This window comes from Barbus barbus, assembly GCF_936440315.1.
Source record: "Barbus barbus genome assembly, chromosome: 38".
In the NCBI taxonomy this organism is placed as follows: domain Eukaryota; kingdom Metazoa; phylum Chordata; class Actinopteri; order Cypriniformes; family Cyprinidae; genus Barbus; species Barbus barbus.
The window spans coordinates 27,629,416-27,642,200 of NC_136716.1; the positions used below are offsets into that span (position 1 = coordinate 27,629,416).

At 34.5% G+C, this 12,785-nt stretch overlaps 1 protein-coding gene across 3 annotated transcripts in view; it reads left to right on the forward strand.

Annotated features, from left to right (window-relative positions):
- The window catches only part of LOC306857363 (regulator of G-protein signaling 7-like), a 49,780-nt gene that overhangs the window by 10,607 nt on the left and 26,388 nt on the right, over positions 1–12,785 (forward strand). For all 3 annotated transcript variants that reach the window (XR_013783102.1, XR_013783103.1, XM_079397275.1), the window contains exon 3: positions 12,089–12,185. Coding sequence is in view for 1 of the 3 variants with exons in the window: in XM_079397275.1 (XP_079253401.1) it covers positions 12,089–12,185 (97 nt within the window). In the remaining 2 variants the exon portion in view is untranslated. The remainder of the gene's footprint in view (positions 1–12,088; positions 12,186–12,785) is intronic.

Consider the following 12,785-nt stretch of genomic DNA (forward strand, 5'->3'; position numbering starts at 1 on the left):
AGCATCGACATATTGTCAGCGTGTCCAATGGTAACATTTGGTAATATTTTTATTCAAAACTGATTTAAAATAAACGAATCAATAAAATCAGGAAAATCTCCCCGCTGTAGTTCAGAGTCTGCCGAGCAGCGCTGGAAAATGCTGATTGATTTTCAGAGATTGAATTCATTATAATTAAATAGATAGCAGGCTGACCCAGACCTCTTCTTAGATTCGTATCAGGTGTTAATGGATTGGAAAAACGGCCGTAGATCAGTTTAGAGCGTTAATCTGCACTGCATGAGTTTAAATGCATCTTCTGCTTTATATCAGAGATTCAGCCGAGCACCGTCCCTTCATCTGACTCAAAACTGGACAGAAAACCCCAAACAGCAGCTCCTGTGAGGAAGCGGTTCAGATTAGTGGCTTCTAATCTATGAAAGATATTCAGAGTTTAGTGCACTTAATTACAAATAAAGCAGATCTGTTAAATAATTTAATATTATTAGTACTTTAAAATGTATCTTTCTGATGGTGTTCTGATGACTACAACCAGATGCATTTTATTTTTCAGGATTCACAGATGAATAGAAAGTTGAAAAGAACAGCATTTATTTGAAACAGAAAACTTTTGTCACATTATAAATGTCTTTACTGCCACTTTTGATCAATTTAATGCATTCTTGATGAATAAAAGTATTAATTTCTGCCATACTGACCCCAAACTTTTGAACGGTCAATTTCCTTAATCTTAGTTTTGTTTAGTAAATCTGAAATATTGGATGCATCCTAAACCATATGCCATCCTCTTTAAAGTCTGCAAGAGTAGAATCAGATGTGACCTTCTATATGAATTATTACTTTATGCCCAAAGTAAGAGGACTCTCCACCAATACATCATCTTTCTGACATCAGTTGTTTCCTTCAGTGCTTTTATTTCTGTGTTTTCTCCTGTTCGAGGGATCAGAGTGATCTGTAGTCTGTGGATGTTTTGCAGGAATGGGAATCACAATCGATTTGTGCGAGTAACATTTCTCCCGATCTCTTTGAGGAGCGCTTAATCAATACCCTCTGCAGGGGGAATAATACATCAAACGAAGGATATTTTTATTGCCACTCCAGCACAAAGACAGCCATGCATATTCAATCAGAGGAGCGCAAGCAGCCAATTATACGCCGTATTAGTGACTAATATTCTTTGATGAAGCAGGTACATGTTGTCTTTGAGCCGATGAAAGAGCAATCGCTGGCCGGAGACGAACGAGCTCCTGCATGGAACCGCTGAGAAACCAGTTCTGATAGATGCTGTTAGTATTCACAAATACTCAAAGGAGCTCCGGAAGCACATAATCTTCTGGACTAAAAGCCCTGAGGGAGGAAGTTTAGAGCTTAGTTTTTGATTTTGAATACCTCCTGACAAATAAGAACAAGAAATTACTATTAACATATATATATATATATTTATTTATTAATTTTTTTATTTATATATTTTTATTGAAGAAAGACCAAAGAACCGGGTGACATATTACAGACAAAGAGTTGACAATTTATCTTAATTGTACCCCCCCCCCCCCCCCCTTTCCACAACCCACCCCCACTGAACACTAAGTGGTCTTTTAATTTCACTATTAATTTTAGTTTGGGGGAAGAGTTACGCCTTTTTCAAAATATGAGATTATAGGAATCCCTACTGAATAAAAACGTTTGGTGGACCCTCTAAGAGAATATTTAATTTTCTCCAGTTTTAAAAACAGCATCACATCAGTAAGCCAGAGTGAAACTGAAGGTGGTTTACGTGATTTCCGTGAGTCGGTGTTGGAACGAGCTCACTGTCTCGCTGGCAGCGGCTTGACTGAGTCTTGAATTAAGCTGGTCATGGCCTCTTTTAAACTGTCCCGCTGTTTTGCCCGTTCGGAGACTAGCTGACTCATCGACAAGTTATCCGTGTTGTCTTTTACAGGTATTTTGTTGTGTTTTTGTCATTTTTAGTAGTGTTTTAATATGTCTATATATTTGTATTTTATTTTAGTTTTAGTTATTTTAGTCATAAGTCATGCTGAAGTCCCATATTCCCATTGTTGTATATTAACACAGATTAATTAATTTTATATGCATCATTATGGTTAGGGTTCATGAAACCCTATTAAATAAATTTGTTCTGATAAAATATTTTGTAAGTAGGCACTTAGTAGCAAGTTAACTAGATTTACACAAGATGTACAGTATATTGTATTGTCTGTGACTTTATTAACTTTTGTAATCAACGATTAACGACACTGAATGCAAATATTACAAATACAGACTGAAATGACACGTACGGTCACTATTACAACCAGTCACATAGTGTCAAATGAGGTTACAGGAACACACACACACACACGAGTGAGTAAAAGAGTGTGTGTGTGAGAGAGATTACTGTGGTGGGACTGTGGGTTTGTCTTGTGTTCTGACATTTGCATTTCTCTTCATTCTCAGCGGATTACCCAGCATGCATCACACTTTGCCATCAGGAAAACAGAGAAAGAGAGAAAATGTGAAAAATGTCAAATATCTGTTTACATTTACATTAATGCATTAGGGAGATGCTTTTATCCAAAGTGACTTACGGTGCATTTGATCAGTTAATGCATTCTCTGGGAATCAAACCCATGAGCTTGTTGTTGCAAGCGCCGTGATCTATTGATTGAATGCAGGTAGCTATTAGTTATTGTTTAAGGCTGTTGTTGTAAGTGATGCACCTTTCTAAAATCTGACAGGTCTCATTTATTTCTTATTGCTTCTTATTTATTAATTTTGTTGTTGTTCTTTGTAGTTTTACGCTATAGTTTAATTATGTATTCACTTTTTTTTCTTTTAAAGATTTTATGTTTGGCATTTACTTTTTCTTTTTTTCCCCCTTTCTCTCTGTGAATATAGCCAAGGTAGCTGACATGGCGTTAATTATAATAAATCCATCAATCAATCAGTCAGTCAAGAGCATTAAACCCCCAGTAGAGTACAGTCATTCTGTATTTTTTACTATTTGTTCAGATATTATTTAAAAAAAAAAAAGAGCTCATTTTTGAAATTAAGTAAAAAAAAATAGAACAAGTGAAAAATGGAAAAAAGTAAACAAATTAATTAGACTATATAAAACAAAGAATATAAAATGTTTTTAAATTTATCTTTGATAATTTATTTATTTATTTAGTCATTTAGCAGATGCTTTTATCCAAAGCGACTTACAAATGAGGACATGAGAAGCAATCAAAACCAACAAAAGAGCAACAACGTGCAAGTGCTATTACAAGTCTTGGTTAGCCTAACGCAGCACAGATAATAATTATTAGTATTATTGTTATTTTTTTAATAAAAAGACATAGATAAAATAGAATTAGAATAGAGAGTGCTAGAGTTAGAGGGTCAAGTAAAGATGGAGCAGATGAGTTTTTAGCCGTTTCTTGAAGATGGGTAAGGATTCGTCTGCTCGGATTGAGTTGGGCAGGTCATTCCACCAGATGGGAACAGTTCATGAAAAAGTCCGTGAAAGTGTTTTTGTGTGTCTTTGGGATGGCACAATAATGCGTCGTTCACTTGAAGAATGCAAGCTTCTAGAGGCACATAAATCTGAAGTAATTAATTTAGGTAAAGGGGTGCAGAGCCAGAGGTGGTTCTGTAGGCAAACATTAATGCCTTGAATTTAATGCAAGCAGCTATTGGTAGCCAGTGCAAATTGATGAACAGAGGCATGACGTGCGTTATTTTCGGCTCATTAAAGATTATTCTTGCAGCGGCATTTTGGATTAATTGTAGAGGTTTAATAGAATTGGCTGGAAGACCTGCCAAGAGAGCAATGCAATAGTCAAGTCTGGACAGAACAAGAGCCTGAACAAGGAGTTGCGTTGCATGTTCCGAGAGAAAGGGCCTGATCTTCTTAATATTGTATAATGCAAATCTGCAGGACCGGGCAGTTTCAGCAATGTGGTCTGAGAAATTCAGCTTATCATCAATCACAACTCCAAGGTTTCTGGCTGTTTTTGAAGGAGTTATGGTGGAGGAGCATAACTGGAAGGTGAGATTATGATGAAGCGATGGGTTAGCTGAAACCACAAGCAGTTCTGTCTTAGCTAGGTTGAGTTGAAGGTGATGGTCCTTCATCCAGCAAGAAATGTCTGTTAGACACGCTGAGATGCGAGTAGCTATCGTCGGATCATCAGGATGGAATGAGAGGTAGAGTTGAGTGTCATCAGCATAGCAGTGATATGAAAAGCCATGTTTCTGAATGACAGAACCTCGTGATATCATGTAGACAGAGAAGAGAAGTGGTCCAAGAACTGAGCCCTGAGGCACCCCAGTAGCTAGATGTTGCGACTTGGATACCTCACCTCTCCAAGATACTTTGAAGGACCTATCAGATTACACAAAAATAAAAAATAAAAATTACCAGCACAACATTACCTCAGTGTATAAATACTAAATAATATTCATTCATTCATTCCAGTAATGGAAATTAATTGAAATATTCAGTCCAGTAATTCTTTTGGAATTAATACATTTATTTATACATTCCAATTATGGATTTTTTAAAATTAAATTACATTTTATTTTATTTTATTTTATTAAATAAAATGTAATTGAATTGTGTTTTAATTTATTTAGTTAAATATTATTTGATTTTATTAAATACAATTTTATTTGATTTGATTTTAATTTATTTAATTAAATTTTATTGAATTTTGCCCAATCAAATTCTCTCTAGAATAACAACAAATATTGTCTCTTTAAAAAAAAAAATTTTGCTCCTCAAGCAAAACCATGGGCTCTTGATCAAGTGTCCTAATAAGTGGATCTAATAACAGACACTGTGAGTCCTTAAATGAGCATCATCCAAAATCTCTCTCATTCACAGTGGAAATGAGCTGTTATTTTTATTTCAGAGCTCTGGCCTTATTATTTTGTTAAAAATAGGCCAAACAGAGACTGGAGAGAGTCTTCCAGTGCACTTATAAACCAGAAGATCTGACCGTCAGATGAAAACAACAGCAGCACAGCGTTTGTGTTCAGATCTGTGTGTTTGTGTGCTGTTCGTCTGCAGGTTGGTAAATCGCTCCTGTCACACCGAATCTCCTTTGATGGCCAATTGGCTAATGAAATGACATTATGCTAATGGAAGGTTTTGAATGGTAATAATTACACCTGTGAACTGCAAAGGTCCCTCACTGTTTCTCCATAATATCCACATCTTCAGCTCAGGGCTGTTAGTGCAGCTTACTCAGCCATCAGAGCAGTTAATGCTGTAACGACTACAAACGAGTGTGTGTGTGTGAGTGTGAGTGTGCGGCACATGCATGAGTGAGTGTGTGTGTGTGTGTGTGTGAGAGTGAGTGAGTGTGTGTGTGTGAGAGAGTGAGTGAGTGAGTGTGTGTGTGAGACACAAATTTGTATAATGACATGGGTATGACTGGTATTACAAGGAGAAGGTGATTTATGAGGACATTTCCCCATGTCCCCATATTTCAAAACGCGTATAAATCATACAGAATGAGTTTTTTTGAGAAAGTAAAAATGCACAGTCGCCTGTAAGGGGTAAGTTTAGGTGTAGGGTTGGTGTAGGGCGATAGAAAATACAGTTTGTACAGTATAAAAACCATTACACCTATGGGATGAACCCACAATTCACAAAAACTAACGTGTTTGTGTGTGTATATATTCTATATATGTTTTAAAAAATATATAATAAATTATATATACATGTACAAATATACTGTATTTATATATATTTGCAGACATAAAGAATAACTAATACAAATGACAATAGAAAATTAAAAAATTAAAAGTAATCAAAATGAACTAAAATAACACTGAGATATAGGTAGTGTGTGTGCGTGCGTGCGCATGTATTATATATAATGTCTATGTAATATGTATAAAATAATAAATATTAAAGTTTGTGTCTTCCTGTGAGATGCTTATAAAAGCCGAGTTCCAGACAAGGTCACCTGCATTCTGCTGTATACTGAACTACTCTGCAGAGGACCTGAGAGAGAACAGCATGAGCTCAGCTGGCGACTGCAGTCCAGAAAGCAGAGAGAAAAGCAAGCTGTCAGTAAGAGATCATCATGGCCTGTGGATTCAGTGGTGTTTGTCAGTGAAGAGCGAGCAGAGGAGAAGCGTCTCTGAAGAGATCTGGGAAGAGTCCGAGATCTTTGTGCTGTTTCTTATCAAACTAACTCATGCAGCTTCACTAATATTACTGATGTTCACAACCTCATGTGTTGTTGTTTTTCTCACATTTGTGTATTTTGTGACTCTATGGTTTAGTGTTGTTATAGGCGGCAGCATATATCAGTTACAGTATCCCAATATGGTTATTATTTTTTGAGGGAAATTCAACTAGAAATGGTTTAAATATTAAATAATCATGTGCAACTGTCTATTTTTGTGTAATCAAATCAAATTTTCCCTTTTTCCATGTGGTTTTTGTCCTTGGAAGTTTTGCATCTTGGGGCTAATTTTGTATTTGATTATCTAAATGGATAATTAATCTAAAAATGAGAATTGTTTTCATATACTGAATGGTATAATATTGATTAAATTACACAAAGTAGAAGACTTTGCATATGGTGCACACGTTATATTAAGTAATGTTGTTATACTTTTTGGATTTTACTTACTTTTAGGTCATTTTTAGTAATTGTTTATTTTTTTATTTATTGCTTAACCCTTTAATTTTAATGCTTTGGAAAAGTGATGCCAGCATATATAGTAAAAAATAAAATAAAAATTAACAATAAAAAATGTATAAGATATAAATAATAAAAAATAGTAATTAATTAATATAATAAATAAAAATATATAATTTTAAATTAAAAAATATATCATTTTATTTACCTTTTGTAAATAAGAAGGAAACTAATGCAGGTTTGTGGGTAAATGAATATGAATTATTCATATTTTGCTAAACTGCTCTTGCGTGTGCGTACACACACTCTCGCTCTCTTTTACACACATACTCTCTTTCTCTCTCTCTCTTACACACACACACACACGCTCTCTCTCTCACTCTCTCTTTCTCTCTTACACACACACACACGCTGTCTCTCACACACACACACACACACACACGCTCTCTCTCTCACTCTCTCTTTCTCTCTTACACACACACACACACACGCTGTCTCTCTCACACACACACACACACACTCTCTCTCTTTCTCTCTTACAGACACACACACACACACACACACACACGCTCTCTCTTTCTCTCTTACACACACACACACGCGCTGTCTCTCTCACACACACACACTCTCTCTCTTTCTCTCTTACACACACACACATACACACACACGCTGTCTCTCTCACACACACGCACACACACTCTTTCTCTCTCTCTGTCTCACACACACACACTCTCCACACTAAAGGTGTTCCTCTGCTCTAATGATTCAGTCCTGATGCATCAAATGCGTATTTTATTTTTGAAATAACTGTCCTGGTTTCCAGAGGTACGTTCCTCCACATGAGTCAAAGTCTGCAGTGTTACACAACACAGAGAATCACGCGTGTGCTTCAGTGATCTGATGAATCACGCAGGAGTCTCTCCTCATATATACCTGCCTCCTCATGATGCTTTAAGCTGTTTATTTATGATGCCGTTTCTGTTTTTGTTGAAAATGGGCAATTTTGTAGCAGCAGAAGTCATTTAGCAGCTGAACACTGGGATAAATGCTGTATTACTATATTAGACATATTAATAGAAAGCAAGAGAATTTAATTGGATGTTACTAACATTATAGGAAGGCTTTTCTCTCTTGTAAAAGTTAAGTCTGTTTATTTTGCTGTCTGAACTATGCATGATTATACAGTCATTTGTGTTTTTCTCAGCTGTCTGTAATGCATCAGCGCGTTGATTCCACAGTAACAGACCTGTGTGTCTGCATATCATCTGAAGCTTGTTTAATGGGACGTCCTGCACCAGTATCTCATGTTGGTTGTGTTTAGTGTTGGATTTCTCTGCCCATCAGCCTCATTCTTAATTAAACAGCTAAGATTAGAGTGAATTAGCACAAGCTGCCTCCGGCGAGACACACGGAAAGGCCACTTTCACATGGGAAATTATGCTTTTCATGAACTTTGATAAGAGAAAAATGTCAGCGAGAGAAAATGAGTGTTGTGTGGAGGTTAATAAAGGGAGAGGGGGGGGGGATTTACGGGGCTTGGGGCAAAAATTACAGAAAAAAGACACAAATTGCATCTAAAATGAAAAAAATGTTAGTTAAAAAAATTAATTGATATTTGATTAATTCAATTATTAATTTAATTAATAATTAGTTGGTTTTGATTGCTTCCGTTGTCCTCATTTGTAAGTCGCTTTGGATAAAAGTGTCTGCTAAATGACTAAATGTAAATGTAATTCAATTACTCATTCAGTAATTAGATTAAAATGTGATTATGTATTACTGGTAAGACGTTTGGAATTGAGACAATGCTTAAGGAATTGTTTCTGTTGAACTATTTGACAAAATAGCATGAAACAGTATATTACAAAAATAAAGTTAAATAAATAAAATAAAGATTCATTATTCATCTTTAATAAAAGTATATTAAAGATTCTATGCCGATTCTATGAAAATCCAGTGTTTAGTTGATCCTGATAAGCGTTTGTTGTCACCGTTGTAAACACGATGGCTTTCTTCTTCGATGAGGGAGTTTGGCGTCACGGCATCTTTGTTTCCAGGCGGAACGTTAAAGAACGCGACACACACGTCTCCCGGAAATCCACGAGGGTTTGAGGGCAACAGAGGAAGATCACACACATCTGTGACATTTACTGTAAATCTAGTACATGCCATTGTGGGAGTCACTGTACAGTCAACATGAATGCATGTTCCTCCTATTATTGTGAACGACTCACCAGTCACGTTATTTTAAAGAAAAACCTGTTTGTCTTTATAATCTTTCATCAGAGCTTTCAGTTTCAGCTGATTTAACACTCCAGTCAGTTCCTGATGAATAAAGTCCTGTATGATTTTTTTCTCATTGGAAAAAAAAAAGCATTTAATATATGCATTAGCATTACTTAAATGTACTTTTAGGCATTCAGCAGACGCTTTTACAGAAAGCAACACTTGCATTTCAAGGTATTTAATTATTTATTTATTCATTTTTGTTATTATTTTTTTTATTTTAATTTATTTTATTAATTTCCAGAGAATGCATGAACTGATATTAAAATAAAACAAAGAAATAAATAAAAATACTTAATAGATTTAAGAAAATAAATTAATAAAATGTTTTATTCAATTAAGACATTTATTTTATTATTATTATTATTATTTATATCAGTTTTTGCATTCCCTGGGAATTGAATCCATTTGTTTTATTTAGTTATTTTTTTACACGTTTTGTGCTGTTAAAACCCAAATGTGTTGTCAGTGTGAATGCATGTCAGACTCTGGATTATTCAGCACAGCGCTTGACTAAGATCCTCTCTGTCAGACTGTCTAATCATTTTAATATCCCGGACTTCTCAGCTTTCATCAGTATTGTGAGTTTCTGAAGCGTTTTAGTCACTAGTATGATGTGAATCTGATGTGTGAGTCTGTCTGTGATGTCTGTGTGAAGCTGGATCCTGTGCTTGTGTTTGGGTCTGGTCTGGAGGTTCTGCTGAAGTGCTGATGGAGATGAGAGGAGTCTGGACTCGGTCTCAGGGTCGAGAGCGGTTCAATGAGTCAGTAAACCAGTTTTCTTCTCTCAGAATCACAGCCGTGAGCCTCATCATGATGTTTGACCCGTCTGAGATCGCTCATCTCTCTACGCCTGTGTGTTATGAGATTACAGAAGTTTAGGTTCAATTCAAGTTTATCTGTAGTGCTTTTCACGATACAAAATTATAGTTTCTACATTATATTTAGTAGTAGCTTATCAGTGGTGAGTATGTCAAGTTGATGTCCACATGTGTCCCTGCAGCACAAAAGCAGTCATGAGTAACACAGGTATATCTGTATCAATAACCAACAATACATTGTATGGATCAAAATTATACATTTCTCTTTTATGCCAAAAATCATTAGGATATTAATTAAAGATCATGATCCATGAAGATATTTAGTAAATGTCCTACTGCAAATATATCAAAACTTCATTTTTGATTAGTAATATGCATTGCTAAGAACTTCATTTGAACAACTTTAAAGGAGATTTTCTCAATATTTAGATTTTTTTGCTCCCTCAGATTCCAGATTTTCTAATAGTTGTATCTCAGACAAATATTGTCCTATCATAACAAACCATACATCAATGGAAAGATTATTTATTCAGCCTTATTGTTGACCCTTATGACTGGTTTTGTGGTCCAGGGTCACATATGGCAGAAATGTACAGTAAAATCATGCAGTTAGTTAATGACATGTAATCAAACAGACGGTGAACACTATGTTGTGATTAAACTTATAGCAAAGTTTGGTAGTTTTGTATGTTGTTTGAGGGTTGGGATCATGTCTTGGTCATCTCAAATCTTCGTAAGGGAATCTGATGTTTGTTGGCTTGATTTTGTTTGTGAGTTTGTGTGAGAGTGTCGGTCGGCCAAACCAATCAAACTGCTCGATCTGGCCAATCAGAGCCTCACACTTGCTCCTGGTTTAACTCCGCCCCCCGCTGGAGTGTCTCAGCATCCCAAATGTCATTTTGTTTTGGAAGATTAAGAGGGATTTTCAGCCGGAGTGTCAGAGTTTAAACAAGCGGAAACAAATCCATAGAAAGCCCCGTCATACCATATCACGCCACACACACACACGCACACACGCACACACTCACACACACACACACACACACACACACACACACTCACTCACACACACACACACACACACACACACACACACACACACTCACACACACACACACACACACACTCACACACACACAGAGCAGTGTTAATCTGCATCCACACATCAGAGCTTCTTCATCAAACATGAGCATTTACACACATGATGAATCCTGGGAAACATTCTGGGGCCACTTTCACCTAAAAATAAAGTTTATAATGAGAATAGTTCATAAATCTGTTGTCAACAAGATAATTTATGTTTGCCTGTGGGTTTATGCCAAAATAAAAGCTTTGGGGTTTAACATTTAAAAGCAAAGAACCCCCCCCCCCCCCCCCCCCCATAAATATTAGTATTGTAATTGTACAGTTGTTATAAAAAAAATATCATAATATTAATAGTAATAATAATAATGATGATGATAGTTGTAGTAGTAGTAATAATAATAATAATAGTAATAATAATTATTATTATTCTGAAGTACTTTACAGTGATAGTGATATTACATTTGTAGTAGTTTAATTTTGTATTATTGGATAAAGAATTATCATTAATAATATTAATGATGATGATGATAATTGTAGTAGTAATAATAATTAATATTATTCTGAAGTACTTTACATTGATAGTGATATTTCTTTATTAATTTGTTTATTTTTATAATTGAACAAAATATTAATAATAATAATAATAATTGTAGTAGTAATAATAACAATAATGATTATAGTAGTAATAATAATAATAATATTTCTTTATTAATTTGTTTAATTTATATAATTGGACTAAATAATAATAATAATATCAGTTAGATGTGTTTCTCTAATTAGTTTTGCCTGTTTTTAATGAAACATATGCACATGCATTATGATAATGCTGTAATTCTTATCTGTATTGCAGTACAGTATAAATACTTTACTATTTAAATAATATATTATTGTAATATTTTTAATTTTTTTGTGCAAAAGTGGGTTTAAATATAGTCATGAAATTAATGTTTGCAAAAAAATCTAATTAAATCTTCTTTAAAGTAAAATATGTGTTTTTTGGTTTAGGGGTAAATATGAGCAGGTTTCTGTGTGGTTATGGATATTAATGGATCATTACTGGTCTGGTGTTTGTTTGCGCTGCTGTATGGTGGCTTTAGAGGGAGCTGTCAAGAGTGAGAAGTAAATGTGAGTACAACAGTGTGTTTAATCACACACAAATTAAGCATAATCACAGAGAATAGAGGCTAATTATGAAGCATGCAATTAGTGTGATTGTTCCAGACGTCAGGCTGATCTCTCTCTCTCTCTCTGCAGATGGAGGATATCATCGCTCGCATGCAGGACGAGAAGAGCGGGATTCCCATCCGCACCGTCAAGAGCTTCCTCTCCAAGATCCCCAGCGTCTTCTCAGGTGATTTACTTATTAATTATAATATGCTCCAGACATTTACTTTTTTTTTTTGAAATTCTATATATATATATATATATATATATATATATATATATACATATTTTTTATTTTTTTTTTGGAAGAAATATGACATTTTATTACACACTCACACACTCTCTCTCTCACACACACTTATTTAATATGACCCATGTTTTTTTCAGACTATTTCTTTCTTTATTTATTTATTATGATATGCTCTGGACATTGAATTTTTTTTCAGACAGTATATATATATATATATATATACAAATATATATATATAATTTTGGGAAGAAATATTACACACACACTCTCTTTTTTATATATATATATATACATATACTGTATTTGTTTGTTATAATACGACCTGGACTTATTTATTTATAATATGACCTGGGCATTTACTCTCTTTTTTTCAGACATTTTATTTATTTTTATTAATTAATATTTTATTGTATATTTTTGTGCTCTAGAATCTTGGGGTTGGCAGTTATATTATGTAAACAAATAAATGAATAAATATTGATTTCTTCATATAAATATGTGTGTGTGTATATGTAAATATAATTCAGTGAATACTTT